The following is a 13,484-nucleotide window of genomic DNA, read 5'->3' on the forward strand; positions in this document are numbered from 1 at the left end:
GTCGAATGCCCCTGGGTTCCATCTCCAGACCCGCAAAAAATAAATAAATAAACAGGGTCTCACTAAGTTTCAGAAGACCTAAATTGCTGAGGCTGGCAGTGATACTTCTGTCTCAGCCTCCCAAGTAGTAGGATTACAAGTGTGCACCACACCTGATTAATAATAGAGCATTTTAAGTATAGAAGTCAAAATGAATTAAGAATACTCAAACTTCCTGTTATTCTAAAAATAAATGGAACACTGAGAAGTGCTTATTTTAAAAAAGGCAAAAACATCTTCTTTGAAAATTTGATGGCACATTCTTATAATCCCAGTACTTGGTAAATTTAGACAGGAGGAGGATCACAGATTCACAGATTCTCAGCCAGTCAGCAACTTAGAGAGGCCTTCCACAACTTAGTGAGACCCTGTTTAAAGAAAAGGTAAGGTTGGAGGTGAAGCTCAGAGGTATAATGCCCCTGCGTTTCATCTCCAGTAGACCTACACACACACACACACACACACACACACACACACACACACACACACACACCTAACTCTAATTGCCTTGAAAAGTTTGTGTGAAATTTATTTTTAATAGAAAAACTTTAGTGAAATTGAAGTTGTGCTGACCGTCTATTCTGAATTTAAATTTTACCTTCATTGTTAACTGAAATGAGTACTGTTGGATTAACATGAAAATAGAGACCATATCTGTTAAAACTGTGTAATATGTTAAGTGACATAAGATTTTATAATATTTAAAAATAGAGTAATTTGAGTCTTAAAGTTTTCTATACTGATAGACTAAAAGATGATATAGTTTCAAGTATGTCCTTTAAAACAAGTAGAACTGCCGGGCGTGGTGGCGCACACTTGTAATCCCTGCGCTTGGGAGGCTGAGACAGGAGGATTGCACAGTTTTGAAGCCAGCCTCAGCTACTTAGTGAGGTTCTTGGCAACTTAGTGAGACCCTGCTTCCAAATAAAATATAAAATAGGTCTGGGAGTATAGCCTGGAAGTAGAAAGCCTCTGGCTTCCACCCCCAGTACCACCAAAATAAATAAAATAATACAGGTAGAAGAAGCCAGGCGTGGTGTCGCACGCTTGTACTCCCAGCGCTTGGGAGGCTGAGACAGGATTTGCACAGGTTCACAGCCAGCCTCAGCTACTTACTGAGGCTCTCGGCAACTTAGTGAGACCCTGTTTCCAAATTAAGTATAAAAATAGGTCTGAGAGTATAGTCCAGAGGTAGAAAAGCCCCTGGGTTCCACCCCCAGTACCACCAAAAAAAAAAGTAAAACAAGTAGAAGCCGGGTGTAGTGGCGCATGCTTGTAATCTTAACATTTGAGAGGCTGAGACAGGAGGACCACTGTTCGTAGACAGCCTCAGCTACTTAGGCCCTTTGCAACTCAGTGAGATTCTGTTTTAAAAAAAAAAAATGGGAGCCGGGCGTGGTGGCACACACTTGTAATCCCCGCACTTGGGAGGCAGAGACAGGAGGATCCCGCAGGTTCAAAGCCAGCCGCGCTAGCTTAAGAGACCCTGTTTCCAAATAGAAAAGAAGTATAAAATAGGTCTAGGAATGTAGCCTGGAGGTAGACGAGTACCAGGAACCCCAGTACCACCAAAAAAAAAAAAAATGGGGGTGGGTGTAGCTAAGAGGTAGAATGCTCCTGAGTTCCATCCCCAGTACCACATATATACATACATACATACATACATACATACATACATACATACAAGTAGAAGCTATTGAAGGTTATGTTAGTTAGTAATACCTCAAGCTAGGTGACTTACACAGTAAAATTTATTGTCTCAGTTGCGGGGTCTCACTAAGTAGCCGAGGCTGGCTTTGAACCTTGTGATCCTCCTGTCTCAGCCTCCCAAGAGCAGGGATTACAAGCGTGCGCCACCTTGCCCGGCTTACTACCCAATTTTTTGCCTAAATAATGCTCTCTCTTCGACTTGTGTGTATCATTAATCTTGCATAGGAAGAATCCAGAAGTTTTAGAATTGCTTTACTCAGTCACCAGGTTGATTATGATTTGTAACAGCATACAGCAGCAGGGTAATTATGTTTTCAAACTCAGAAATTTGATTTTGTGAGCCAGGCATGGTGGCACACACTTATAATATCAGTATTTGGGAGACTGAGGAGAATCACAGGTTCAAAGCCAGCCTCAGCAACTTAAAGAGGTTCTCAGCAACTGAGCAAGACCCTATTTCCAAGTAAATAAAATAGGACTGGGAGTGTAACCTGGAGGTAAAAGACCACTGGGTCATATCCCCAGTAACACACACTCACGAAATTTATTTTATTTATTTATTTATTTATTTATTTATTTATTTATTTGTGTGTGCGTGTGTGTATCATATTGAAAATGGCATACATTCAGACTGCTTAGTGCCCTCTCTCCCCCTTCCCCCTCCCAACAATGAGTATCCAGGTTAACCATACTATATTCATATTTTGAAATTGGTTATTTTAGGTTTAGAGTACTAATACTATGTTACATAATGCTTTTGAATCAAATTGTCCTTGCATAAAATTACAGTTCCTTTTTTCCTAGCACTGATGACTTTGGGAAAGTTACTTAACATTTTTGAGTCTTGGTACTAAGTTTGTTGTGATATAACGAAAATAATCTAGGGAAGGTACCTGCCCATAGTAAATAAGGAGGATATGGTCATAATTTATAACTTGCCACCATTTTGAAGGTTATCAATTAATTGGAATAAAGAATGAAGGGCTTAGAGGAGTTAGCTCGGTGTTAGAGAGCTTGATTATATGCATAAGACCTTGAATTCAGTTTGTAACTCTTACAAAAAAAGAACGAGTCAATTTGAGGTACTGATCAGAGCTCTTTTTTCCTTAAGGGAGCTTCACCATTCAGAATGTTTTTCCGCAGTCTGATGGTGATAGTTCCAAAGTGAAAGTGAAAGTCCGTGTTAACATCCATGGGATCTTCAGTGTGGCCAGTGCATCAGTGATTGAGAAGCAGAATTTGGAAGGAGATCACAGTGATACTCCTATGGAGACAGAAACTCCTTTTAAGAATGAGAACAAAGATGATGTGGTACGTAGATGCCCGGTCTTAATGTTCCTGTAGTTGATACACACACACACACACACACACACACACACACACACACACTAATTTCTAATGTTTTTGAATCTGTGCTGTAGGATCAGTGTAAACAATGAGTAATTCCTTTTAAATGCCCTACATTAGGAGCCAGGTGTGGTGCCACGTGCCTCACGTGCCTGTGATCCCAGTACTGGGCGGGTGAGACAGGAGGATTTTAGGTTCCAGCCTTGGCAACTTACTGAGGTTCTCAGCAACGGAGACCATGTTTCCAATTTAAAAAATAGGGCTGTGAGTGTAGCTCAGAGATAGAATGCCTCTGGGCTTAATCCCCAGCACCACAAAATAAACACACACACACACACACACACACACACACACACACACTTTACACTTTCGCGTTGTAATATACTTTTCAGGGGCTTACACATCTTTCATAGCTTTTTATGCAGCATGTGAGTTTGAAGCCATCTTTTCCAAATTCTTACTTTACAGTAAAAACAGCTCACTGATAGAACACCCCTGGATATTTCAGTCTCCAATACCACAAAAGGTGGGGGGAGAAGAAGAAAGAGAAAAGGAAAGGATACTACATGTATTATCAATTGCATATTTTCTTTATAGGATAAAATGCAGGTTGACCAAGAAGAAGGAGGCCATCAAAAAGGTCACGCTGAGCATACCCCAGAAGAGGAGATCGATCACACAGGAGCCAGAGCGAAGGTTTGCTCACGGTTTCTAGAGTTGTATCTTTTGAGATTGATATTTTTAATTAAATATTCTCTTTTTGTGATGCTTTTTTAAATATACTTGACAAGCCAGGCATGGTGGCGCATGTTTGTAATTCAAACATTCGGGAGGCTGAGACTGGAGGATCACGGTTCGTGGACAGCCTCAGCTACTTACTGAGGCCCTTTGCAACTCAGTGAGACCCTCTTTCAAAATAAAGAATAAGCAATAGGGCTAGAAGTGTAGCTCGGAGGTAGAATGCCCCTGGGTTCCATCCCCAGTACTGCAAAAAAAAAAAAAGGATGTACATATGCATACATACATATGCATATAAATGGATGTACATATGCATATATATGTATATTGACATTTTTTATCTTATTTCTGGAAAATATAGCCAGAATCAATTTTAATTTTTTATTTATTTTTGTGTGTATATGTGTGGTACTGGGGTGGAACCCAGGGTTCTACCTCTGAGCTACACTCCAGCCCTATTTTGTTCTTGTTATTTTGAAATAAGAATTTAGGCCGGCCCTGGTGGCACACACTTGTAATCCCAGCATTTGGGAGGCTGAGACAGAATTGCGGATTGCAAACGGTCTCAGCTACATATTGAGGCCTTAGTGAGACTTTTTTTGTGTGTGTGTGGTCCTGGGGATGGAACCCACGGTCCTTCTACCTCTGGGCTACACTCCCAGACCTGTTTTATATTTTAGTTTTGAAGCAGGGTCTCACTGAGTTGCTGAGAGCCTCACTGAGTAGCCGAGGCCGGCTTCGAACCTGCATCGTCCTCCTGTCTCAGCCTCCCAAGCGCAGGGATTACAAGCGTGCGCCACCACGCCCAGCTAGTCCTAGTTTCAAAATAAATAATAAAAAAATAGGACTGGGATGTAGCTCAGAGTTAGAATGCCCCTGGGTTATATCCCCAGTACCACACCAAAAAAAAAAAAAAAAAAAGAATTTAGGGTGACTGTGAATCTGTGATCCTCCTAATCTCAGCCTTTCATATACTGAGATTACAAGTGTGTGTTACTTGTCCAGCTAAATTTCTATGTTTTATGAATGGATAACACATTTTATTCATTCAGTCACCAGTTGATGGACATTGTATTGTTATTTGTTTGTTTGTTTATTTATTTTGCTGGTACTGGGGTTCCTGGAAACCCTTCTACCTCCGAGCTACACTCCCAGACCTATTTTTTAATATTTTTTATTTGGAGACAGGGTATCCCAAGCCAGCAAGTCTGGCTTCGAACCTGCGCGATCCTCCTGTCTCCACCTCCCAAGCACGGGGATTACAAGTGTGAGTCACCACGCCCGGCTTGTTTTTATTTTTTACTTTTCAGTGGTGCTAGGGATTGAACCCAGGAACTTTAACTCTGGGCTATACCTCCAGATCTTTCTTATTTTTTGTCTTTGAAATAGGGTCTCTTAGGTTTTTGAGAGTCTCACTATGTGACTGAGGTTGTCCTCAAACCTGTGATGCTCCTGTCTCAGCCTCCCAAGTACTAGAATTGGATTGTAGTCGTGTGCCACCATACTCAGCTTTTTTTCCCTTTTTTTAATGAATGCTGTTCTTAATGAAAAATTGTATAATCATGTGCAAGTATTTTATGGGTATGTATTTTCTTGGGCATATACCTAGAAATTGAATTAATGGATCATATGGTAGCTTTGTATCCCCCCCTCTGCCCCACCCGTGGTACTGGGGATTGAACCCAGAGGCATTCTACGTCCCAGCTACACCCTAGCCCTATTTTTTATTCTTTATTTCTGAAACAGGGTTTCACTAAGTTGTAGCTGAGGCTGGCTTTGAACCTGCAACCCCCGGTTTCAGCCTCCCAAGTACTGTTCTGATTTGCATTTCTTCCCTTTATTTTTTATATACACTACACAGCGCATGATTGTCAACCATAGTAGATAGCAATTGTTTTGTTGACTTTGTTTTTATTTATCTCTCCAGTCATTCTCCTAAATTTATTTTTCAGCTATTGTTACAAGTTTACGCTTCTTTTGAATTTTGTTTTGCAGGCAGCTCCCACAGAAAAGCAAGAGCGATTAAATCAGAACACTAGAAAAGGAAAAGTCAAGAGTGTCGACCTGCCCGTCCAGAGCAGCCTGTGCAGACAGCTGGGCCAGGACCTCCTCAACAGCTACATTGAAAACGAGGTGTGTAGGTCTGGGCTGGAGTTGACAGCAGGTGGTGTTGACCAGTGACTGTTACCGAAGCTTGGAATTGTTAAAACATTGAACTGCTTTATTTTTAACAAAATTCTGAAGTCTGAGGTGTATAAATGTCATGTAGAATAGCATTCATCTTAGTTATACGAAAAACATAAATTGAGCCAGGCTCGGTGGCACACGCCCTGTGTGCCACCACCCCCTGCCACATTTTTAAATTACATTTTAGTGGCATTAATTACACTCAGTGTTGCACAGCCATTACCACTATTTTTAAAATTTATTGTCAAAAACCAACTCTGCCCCCATTAGCCCCAATTGCTTCCTTCTCTCCTAGTCCCCAGTAAGCTGCCAGTGTGCCTTCTGTCTGCGAATCTGCCTGTTCTAGGTAAGGTATGTAAGTGAGTCATACAGTATGTAACCTTTTGTGCCTGGCTTATTTCAGGTTCACCCACATTACAATATGTATCTGAAGATTTCTTTTTAAGGCTAATATTTAACATTTCATCATATGCCTATATATTTTGTTTATCCATTTGTATGGACACTTAAGTTTATATTTCTCTGGTATTGGCAGTTAACATTGGCATACAAATAGTTCATTTGAGTCCCTGATTTTAATTCCATTGGATATATGCTCAGGGTAATTGCTAGACCAGGAGTAAAATTAAAATTCTATGTTAAGTACTGGGGATTGGACCCAGGGGCATTCTACCTCAAAGCTACATACCCAACCCTATCTTTGATTCTTTATTTTGAAACAGGGTTTCACTTAGTTGTTGAGCGCCTCACTTAAGTAGCTGGGGCTGCCACGAATCTGCGATCCTCGTGTCTCAGCCTCCCAGGCACTGGGATGACAAGCGTGCATCACCACACCCAGCTTTAATTCACTCCTCTTAATAGGTGCGGAATGAGATCTCATTATGGTTTTGATTTGCATTTCACTAATATATGTTCTTATGATAGTTAACCTGGAACTCTTTGAATAGGGGAAGATGATAATGCAGGATAAATTAGAGAAAGAGAGAAACGATGCTAAGAATGCTGTTGAAGAATATGTCTATGATTTTAGAGACAAACTGGGCACTGTCTATGAAAAATTCATCACTGCAGAAGTAAGTACATTGTATAACTTTTATGAGAGCTACTTAAATGCTATTTGAAAATGCTAATTTGCGTTATGGTAATAAGTGCACCAAATTTATTAATGTTCTTGAGCCTATATGAAGATGATTATTATTTTTTCAAATTATAGAAGTGTGGTAGATATAAGCATGTTTATCAGTAAGTGGTCAAAAAATCTGAAGTTTAACTTGGAAATATCCTGTCTTGCCTTAGGTCTTTATTTCCTATGAAAGCATTTGTAATTAATGCCTCTTACTTCTATAACTAGGAGATGAATAAATTGTCTGCAATATTAGAAGACACAGAAAATTGGCTTTATGAAGAAGGAGAGGACCAACCTAAACAAGTTTATGTAGATAAGCTTCAAGAACTAAAGGTAAAGTGTGTGTGTGTGTGTGTGTGTTTTACTAACCTAGGTCATTCTACCTCTGACCTACACCCTTGCCCTATTTTATTTTTATTTTGGAATACAGTCTTACTACTAGTAGCTTAATGAGAGTCTCACTAGTTGCTCAGGCTGTCCTCAAAACTGTGTTCTCCTATCTCAGCCTCCCCAGTACTGGGATTACACGCATGTGCCACTAAGCCCAGCTAAGTCAAGGTATTTTAACAAATCTGTTACCTCACCTACTTTTTAGTGAAAATACTTAAAATCTGCCTCCAGAAGTTTCACATAGAGTGTTTCATTACTGACTGCAGTCACTGTGTTGTTTGATTGTTCCCTTGAACATGGTTTTATGGAGAATTTTGTGTTTCTTGATCGGCGTCTCTTCTTTCCTCCCTTTTCTGCAACTGGAAACCCCATTTTACTTTGCTTTTATGAGTTCACCCTTCTTAGATTCAACATATAAGAGAGATTATGAAGCATTTTTTTGTTCCTAACTTATTTCATTTAACATAATATCCTGTAGATTTATCCATATTGTCTCAATTGACAGGACTTTTCTTTTTTAAATATACTTTTATTAGTGTAATCGTACATCATAATGAAAGATTATTTTCTATTTAAGGATGAATGGTATTACATTTCTTTATCCTTTCAAAAAGACAATCTCATCTCTTTGCTCTTAAGTATGGTGATGTGATGGATTTGGGAATGAAGACATCACTTCAGTAAACATTTTATTTACTATGGATATGTAGCCAGTAGTGGGATTGCTAGATATGTGTTTTAATAACTATTGTAAGAAATTACTGTCAGGTTTGTAACAAGAAATTTCTACTTTTAAAAGAATTTGAAGGCCAGGCATGGTGGCGTACGCTTGTAATCCCCGCGCTTGGGAGGTGGAGACAGGAGGATCGCGCTGGTTTGAAGCCAGCTGAGGCTGGCTTAAGAGACCCTGTTTCCAAATAAAATATAAAATAGGTCTGGGGGTATAGCCCAGAGGTAGACGGCTCCTGGGTTCCATCCCCAGTACCACCAAAAAAAAGAATTTGAAAGTGATAGTGCTACATTGTGATTGGAATCAAAGAATGTAAAGTCCTGGTGCTTGTATATAAATGATTAACAGTTGACCAGAGTTCTTTTATATCACTGAAATGTCTTCCCTACCAGAGGAATGCCCTTCACAGTTTACCTTGTCTCCCCCAAACTGCCATGACTTGGGGTGGCAGTACCACACTGGCCTGTGCTGTTTCCACCCCGCACCTGATGGGCACCCAGTGGGCCAAGGGCTGCACCAGCAGCACCCCTGCTCTTTAATGTCCTTTCATGAAGAAAAAGGAGACTTGGCTACCAGGTCCCTGTATCTAGGTCATGGTATGTTGTTAAGCAAACACCACTGTTGGGTGTTGCTATACAGCTCTCTCCCCACAGGAGGATCGCAGGTTCGAAGACAACCTCAGCAAGTAGTGAGACTTAGCAACCTAGTGAGTCCGTGTTTCAAATTAAAAAAAATAAATAAATAACAGTTGGGGTATGGCTTAGAGGTAGGGAGAGCCTCGCTAAGTTGCTGAGGCTGGCTTTGAACCCGTGATCCTTCTGTCTTCACCTACCAAGTACTGGGATTACAAGCGTGCACCACCATGCCTGGATAAGAGGGATTTTTTTTTTTTTTTTTTTTTTTTTTTTTTTTTTTTTTTTGTGGTACTGGGGATGGAACCCTTCTACCTCTGGCGTACACTCTCCCAGACCTATTTTATATTTTATTTGGAAACAGGGTCTCTTAAACCAGCGAGGCTGGCTTTGGACCTGCGTGATCCTCCTGTCTCCGCTTCCTAAGTGCAGGGATTACAAGTGTGTGTCACCATACCCGGCAGAGGGAACATATTTTAATATTTTAATCTGGCCATCTTTATATTTATCAACCTGTGAAGGCCAGCGAAAAGTGTTAAAGCTCATTAATAGCCAGGCATGGTGGCACAAGCTTGTAATCCCCGTACTTGGGAGGCTGAAACAGGAGGATCACAGGTTCACAGCCAGCCTCAGCTACTTAGTGAGACCTCTGCAATTTAGCGAGACATTGTTTCACAATAAAAACTTTAAAAATAGGGCTTGGGTTGTAGCTTGTGGGTAGAATGCCTCTGGCTTCAATCCCCAGTTCCAAAAGAAAAAATAAGTAATAATTTGCTCTTTTTTTAAAAAACTTCCTACAGCCAGGGGTGGTGGTACACGCTTGTAATCCCAGCGCTTGGGAGGCAGAGACAGGATGATCCCACAGGTTCGAAGCCAGCCTCAGCTACTTACTGAGACTCTCAGCAACTTAGTGAGACCCTGTTTCCAAATAAAGTATAAAATAGGTCCGGGAGTTTATCCCAGAGGTAGAAAAGCCCCTGGGTTCCACCCCCAGAACCACCAGAAATAAACAATAAAAACGTCTTACATTAACAGAAATATGGCCAGCCTATTCAGATGAAGCACATGGAACATGAAGAGAGACCAAAAGCATTAAACGACTTGGGAAAGAAGATCCAAATGGTCATGAAAGTGATAGAAGCTTATAGAAACAAGGTATGGGTTGAGATCGCCCGGCGGGGTGTGAGACCGGGAAAGGTGGAGCGGGCGGGTCTGCAAGCTCTCAGTACAGCGCTTTGGCAGCTGTCACTGCCAGTTTCAGAGACTTTGTATACCAAACTTTAAGAGATAACAGCAGAGGATTCAATAAATTTAACATCTGTGGCTTCCCCCCTCCCCCCCTTGTACTGGGCATTAAACCAGCACACTGTACCATTGAGCTACCTCTTCAACCCTTTCTTTGGAATTTTTTTTTTTACCAGGCCTCACTAAATTGCAAGGCTGGCCTCAAACTTCCTACCTCAGCCTCCCAAATTGTTGGAATTACAGAGGTGCAGCTCAGAGGTAGACCGCCCCTGCGTTCAATCCTTCATACCACAAAAAAGTACATTTAAAGTAACAACCAGCACCACTGTCCTTTTATTTAACTCAAGTGTCCTTCCACTCTCCGTTGCTTTGCTGTTATAATCAGAAGGTTCATCCTTCTTTGGCTTCTTACTTGGATTACCTCTGGTACGTGGCAGCTGCAGTTTTCTGTTTTGGATAGAATTGTCATTCATATTCATATTCTCTCTCTCTCTCTCTCTCTCTCTCTCTCTCTCTCTCTCTCTCTCTCTCTCTCTCTTTGTAGTATTGGGGACTGAACCCAGACGCATTCTACCTCTGAGCTATACTTAGTTTACGTTGTATTTTGTAACAAGGTCTCATTAAGTTGCTGAAGCTGGCCTCAAACCTGTTTTTTTCCTCCTCAACCTCCCAAGTACTGAGATTATAGGCATGCACCACCACGCCTGGTGTCATTCTTTTTCACAATTGAGCATATTCTGTTGTGAATCAGAATATTGTCTAGGTTGCTGTATGCCAATTTACCTAATTTCTCTTTACCCTCTAAAATACTCTATTCCAGGCAGTTTCCTTCCTTCCCACCGAGTATTTTCTACTAATTATCCTTTTCCAAATGTCACTTCTTTAGAAAACCTCCTTTATAAGCCCACACTGGTTTTCTCTTTTTCTCCTTTCATTTCTACATGATGTTTGCCTGTGACTTCACATGGGAATGTATGTGTGAGGTATATAGTCAAAAAGAATCAAATTTACCAAAAGTTCAGTCACATTGAGTAAAACTTTTTAATAGGATGAAAGATATGATCATTTGGATCCTGCTGAAATAGAAAAGGTTGAGAAGTACATCAGCGACGCCATGAGCTGGCTGAACAGCAAGATGAATGCACAGAACAAGCTAAGTCTCACCCAGGAGCCTGTGGTCAAAGTGGCGGAGATCGTGGCAAAGTCAAAGGTGGGGAGCTGTCAGATTCCCTTTCTTAATGGAGTCAAGGACTGAGGCTTTGTGTTTTGTTTGTTTTTTGTTTTTTGTTTTGATACTGGGGTTCCTGGAAACCCTTCTACCTCCGGACTTATTTTTTTTTTTATTTGGAAACAGTGTCTCCTAAACCAGCGCGGCTGGCTTTGAACCTGTGCGATCCTCCTGTCTCCGCCTCCCAAGCACGGGGTTTACAAGTGTGTGCCACCACCGGCAGGAAACTCTTTTTTCTTATAGAGTATCTGCTAATGCCGGGTGTGGTGGCGCACACTTGTAATCCCCGCGCTTGGGAGGTGGAGACAGGGGAATTCTATGTTTTCAAGGACAGTTTCAGCAAGTAGTGAGACTCAACCTAGTTAAGACCTTATTTCCAAATAAAGAATAAAAATTAGAACTGGAGGTGTAGCTCAGAGGTAGAATACCCCTGGGTTCTGTGGAAGGAAGGGAGGGAAGGAGGGAGGGAAGAAGGGAAGGAGGGGACATTAAGGCTTTTTTTTTTTTGCGGTATTAGGGATGGAAACCAGGGACATTCTACCTCCGAGCTATACCCCCAGCCCTATTCTTTTATTCTTTATTTTGAAACAGGGGCTCACTGAGTTGCAAAAGGTCTCACTAAGTAGCTAAGGCTGGCCATGAACCACAATCCTCCTGTCTCAGCCTCCCAAATGCTTGGATTACAGGTGTTCACCACCATGCCCAGCTTCATTTTGCTACCTTTTTAAATAGTCCGAGGTGTGAAATAACTGTTGTTCTTTAAATTTGTCACAAAGGCTTGCTTTTAAATTTCAAAAGTAATTCAGAAGTCAGGCATGGAGGCACACACCTGAAATCCCAGTACTTGGGAGGCTGAGATAGGAAGATCACAGGTTTGAGGGCAGCCTCTACAATGTATCAAGACTCTGAGCAACCTAGCAAGACCCTGTTTCAAAACTAAAAAATAAAATAGGGCTGGAGGTATAATTCAGAGGTAGAATTCTCCTGGATTCAATCCCTAGGACCACACACAAAAATATAATGGTCTTTTATTTCTGTGAAAAAAAGCAAGAAAATCCAAAGTATTTCATATTTTATTTACATCACTACATTGCATTTACTTTCATGGCTTATTTTTCATTCAGTGACTCTAAAAAAAATAGTTATTATGCATATTTATGATTCTGTTTATACTAAAATTTTTTTCAAATAAAGGTGGACTATTTTCAGTTACAGGCGTTATTTGACAATTCTAATAATGCTCAAAGCATTTGGCATAACTTGAAGAATTTAAAATCATCCCTGCCAAACAAAATTGTAACAAAGAAACAAGTTTTTAAAAGGGTAGATTTAAAAAATTATTGTGAAACATTTAGTAGTTTCTGGTTTGTTTCCACAAATTTGCTCTAGTTCATAGGCGAGTCCTTCGTGAAGCATTTGAAAAAAGTTATGCAGCTAAGCTAGTAACGTTCAGGGATGTGGTATTATGTGAAATGTAGAACAAAGCGTGAGAGAGAGAGAGAGAGAGAGAGAGAGAGAGAGAGACAGACAGACAGACAGACAGACAGACTGACTGACTGGGGATCGAACTCCAGATGCACTCTCATTTGTTTATGTCTGTAGGAGCTGGATAATTTCTGCAACCCCATCATTTACAAGCCCAAACCAAAAGTAGAAGTTGCTGAAGACAAAGCAAAAGCGAACAGTGAACATAACGGACCAACGGATGGACAGAGCGGCCCTGAGACCAGACCAGATACCACGAAAGACAGCTCCCCGCACGCCAAGTCTTCCGGGGAGATGGAGGTGGACTAAGGCTCGATTCACACGGCTGGCTCGGTGCAAGCCACCACAGGGTCCGTCGACCCTTACATCTGGCTCACACAACAGATGTTCAGTTGTTCTTAACTACTTTTCGTCATTTGTTTTTTGGAGTAGTTTTAAAGTGTTCTATATTGAGTGCGCCTCTATATTTCCATTGCTGCTTATGTGAAGCTTTAGCTGAATATAGATTGACACATCAGTTTAATCTTTCCTGATGTAGTTTATATCAAACATACAGGATTGGTATGTAATTGGCAATAATCGACCTTATTTAAGCTTCCACTTGGGTAAAATTTAGTTCCTTTATTC

General features: G+C 40.9%; 1 protein-coding gene across 3 annotated transcripts in view; it reads left to right on the forward strand.

Annotated features, from left to right (window-relative positions):
• Positions 1-13,166, forward strand: part of HSPA4L (heat shock protein family A (Hsp70) member 4 like) — a gene marked incomplete at both ends in the record, with an annotated part of 39,762 nt that extends 26,596 nt beyond the window's left edge. For 2 of the 3 annotated variants that reach the window (XM_080697713.1, XM_080697714.1), the window contains 8 exons: positions 2,861-3,060; positions 3,694-3,792; positions 5,830-5,967; positions 6,969-7,094; positions 7,373-7,480; positions 9,935-10,054; positions 11,193-11,354; positions 12,975-13,166. In XM_080697713.1, coding sequence (XP_080553839.1) covers positions 2,861-3,060; positions 3,694-3,792; positions 5,830-5,967; positions 6,969-7,094; positions 7,373-7,480; positions 9,935-10,054; positions 11,193-11,354; positions 12,975-13,166 — 1,145 coding nt within the window. The remainder of the gene's footprint in view (positions 1-2,860; positions 3,061-3,693; positions 3,793-5,829; positions 5,968-6,968; positions 7,095-7,372; positions 7,481-9,934; positions 10,055-11,192; positions 11,355-12,974) is intronic. The other variant, XM_080697715.1, reaches the window with a different exon arrangement.
• Between the last annotated feature and the right edge of the window lie 318 nt (positions 13,167-13,484).

The sequence above is a fragment of the Muscardinus avellanarius genome (assembly GCF_963383645.1).
Source record: "Muscardinus avellanarius genome assembly, chromosome: 6".
Taxonomy (NCBI): domain Eukaryota; kingdom Metazoa; phylum Chordata; class Mammalia; order Rodentia; family Gliridae; genus Muscardinus; species Muscardinus avellanarius.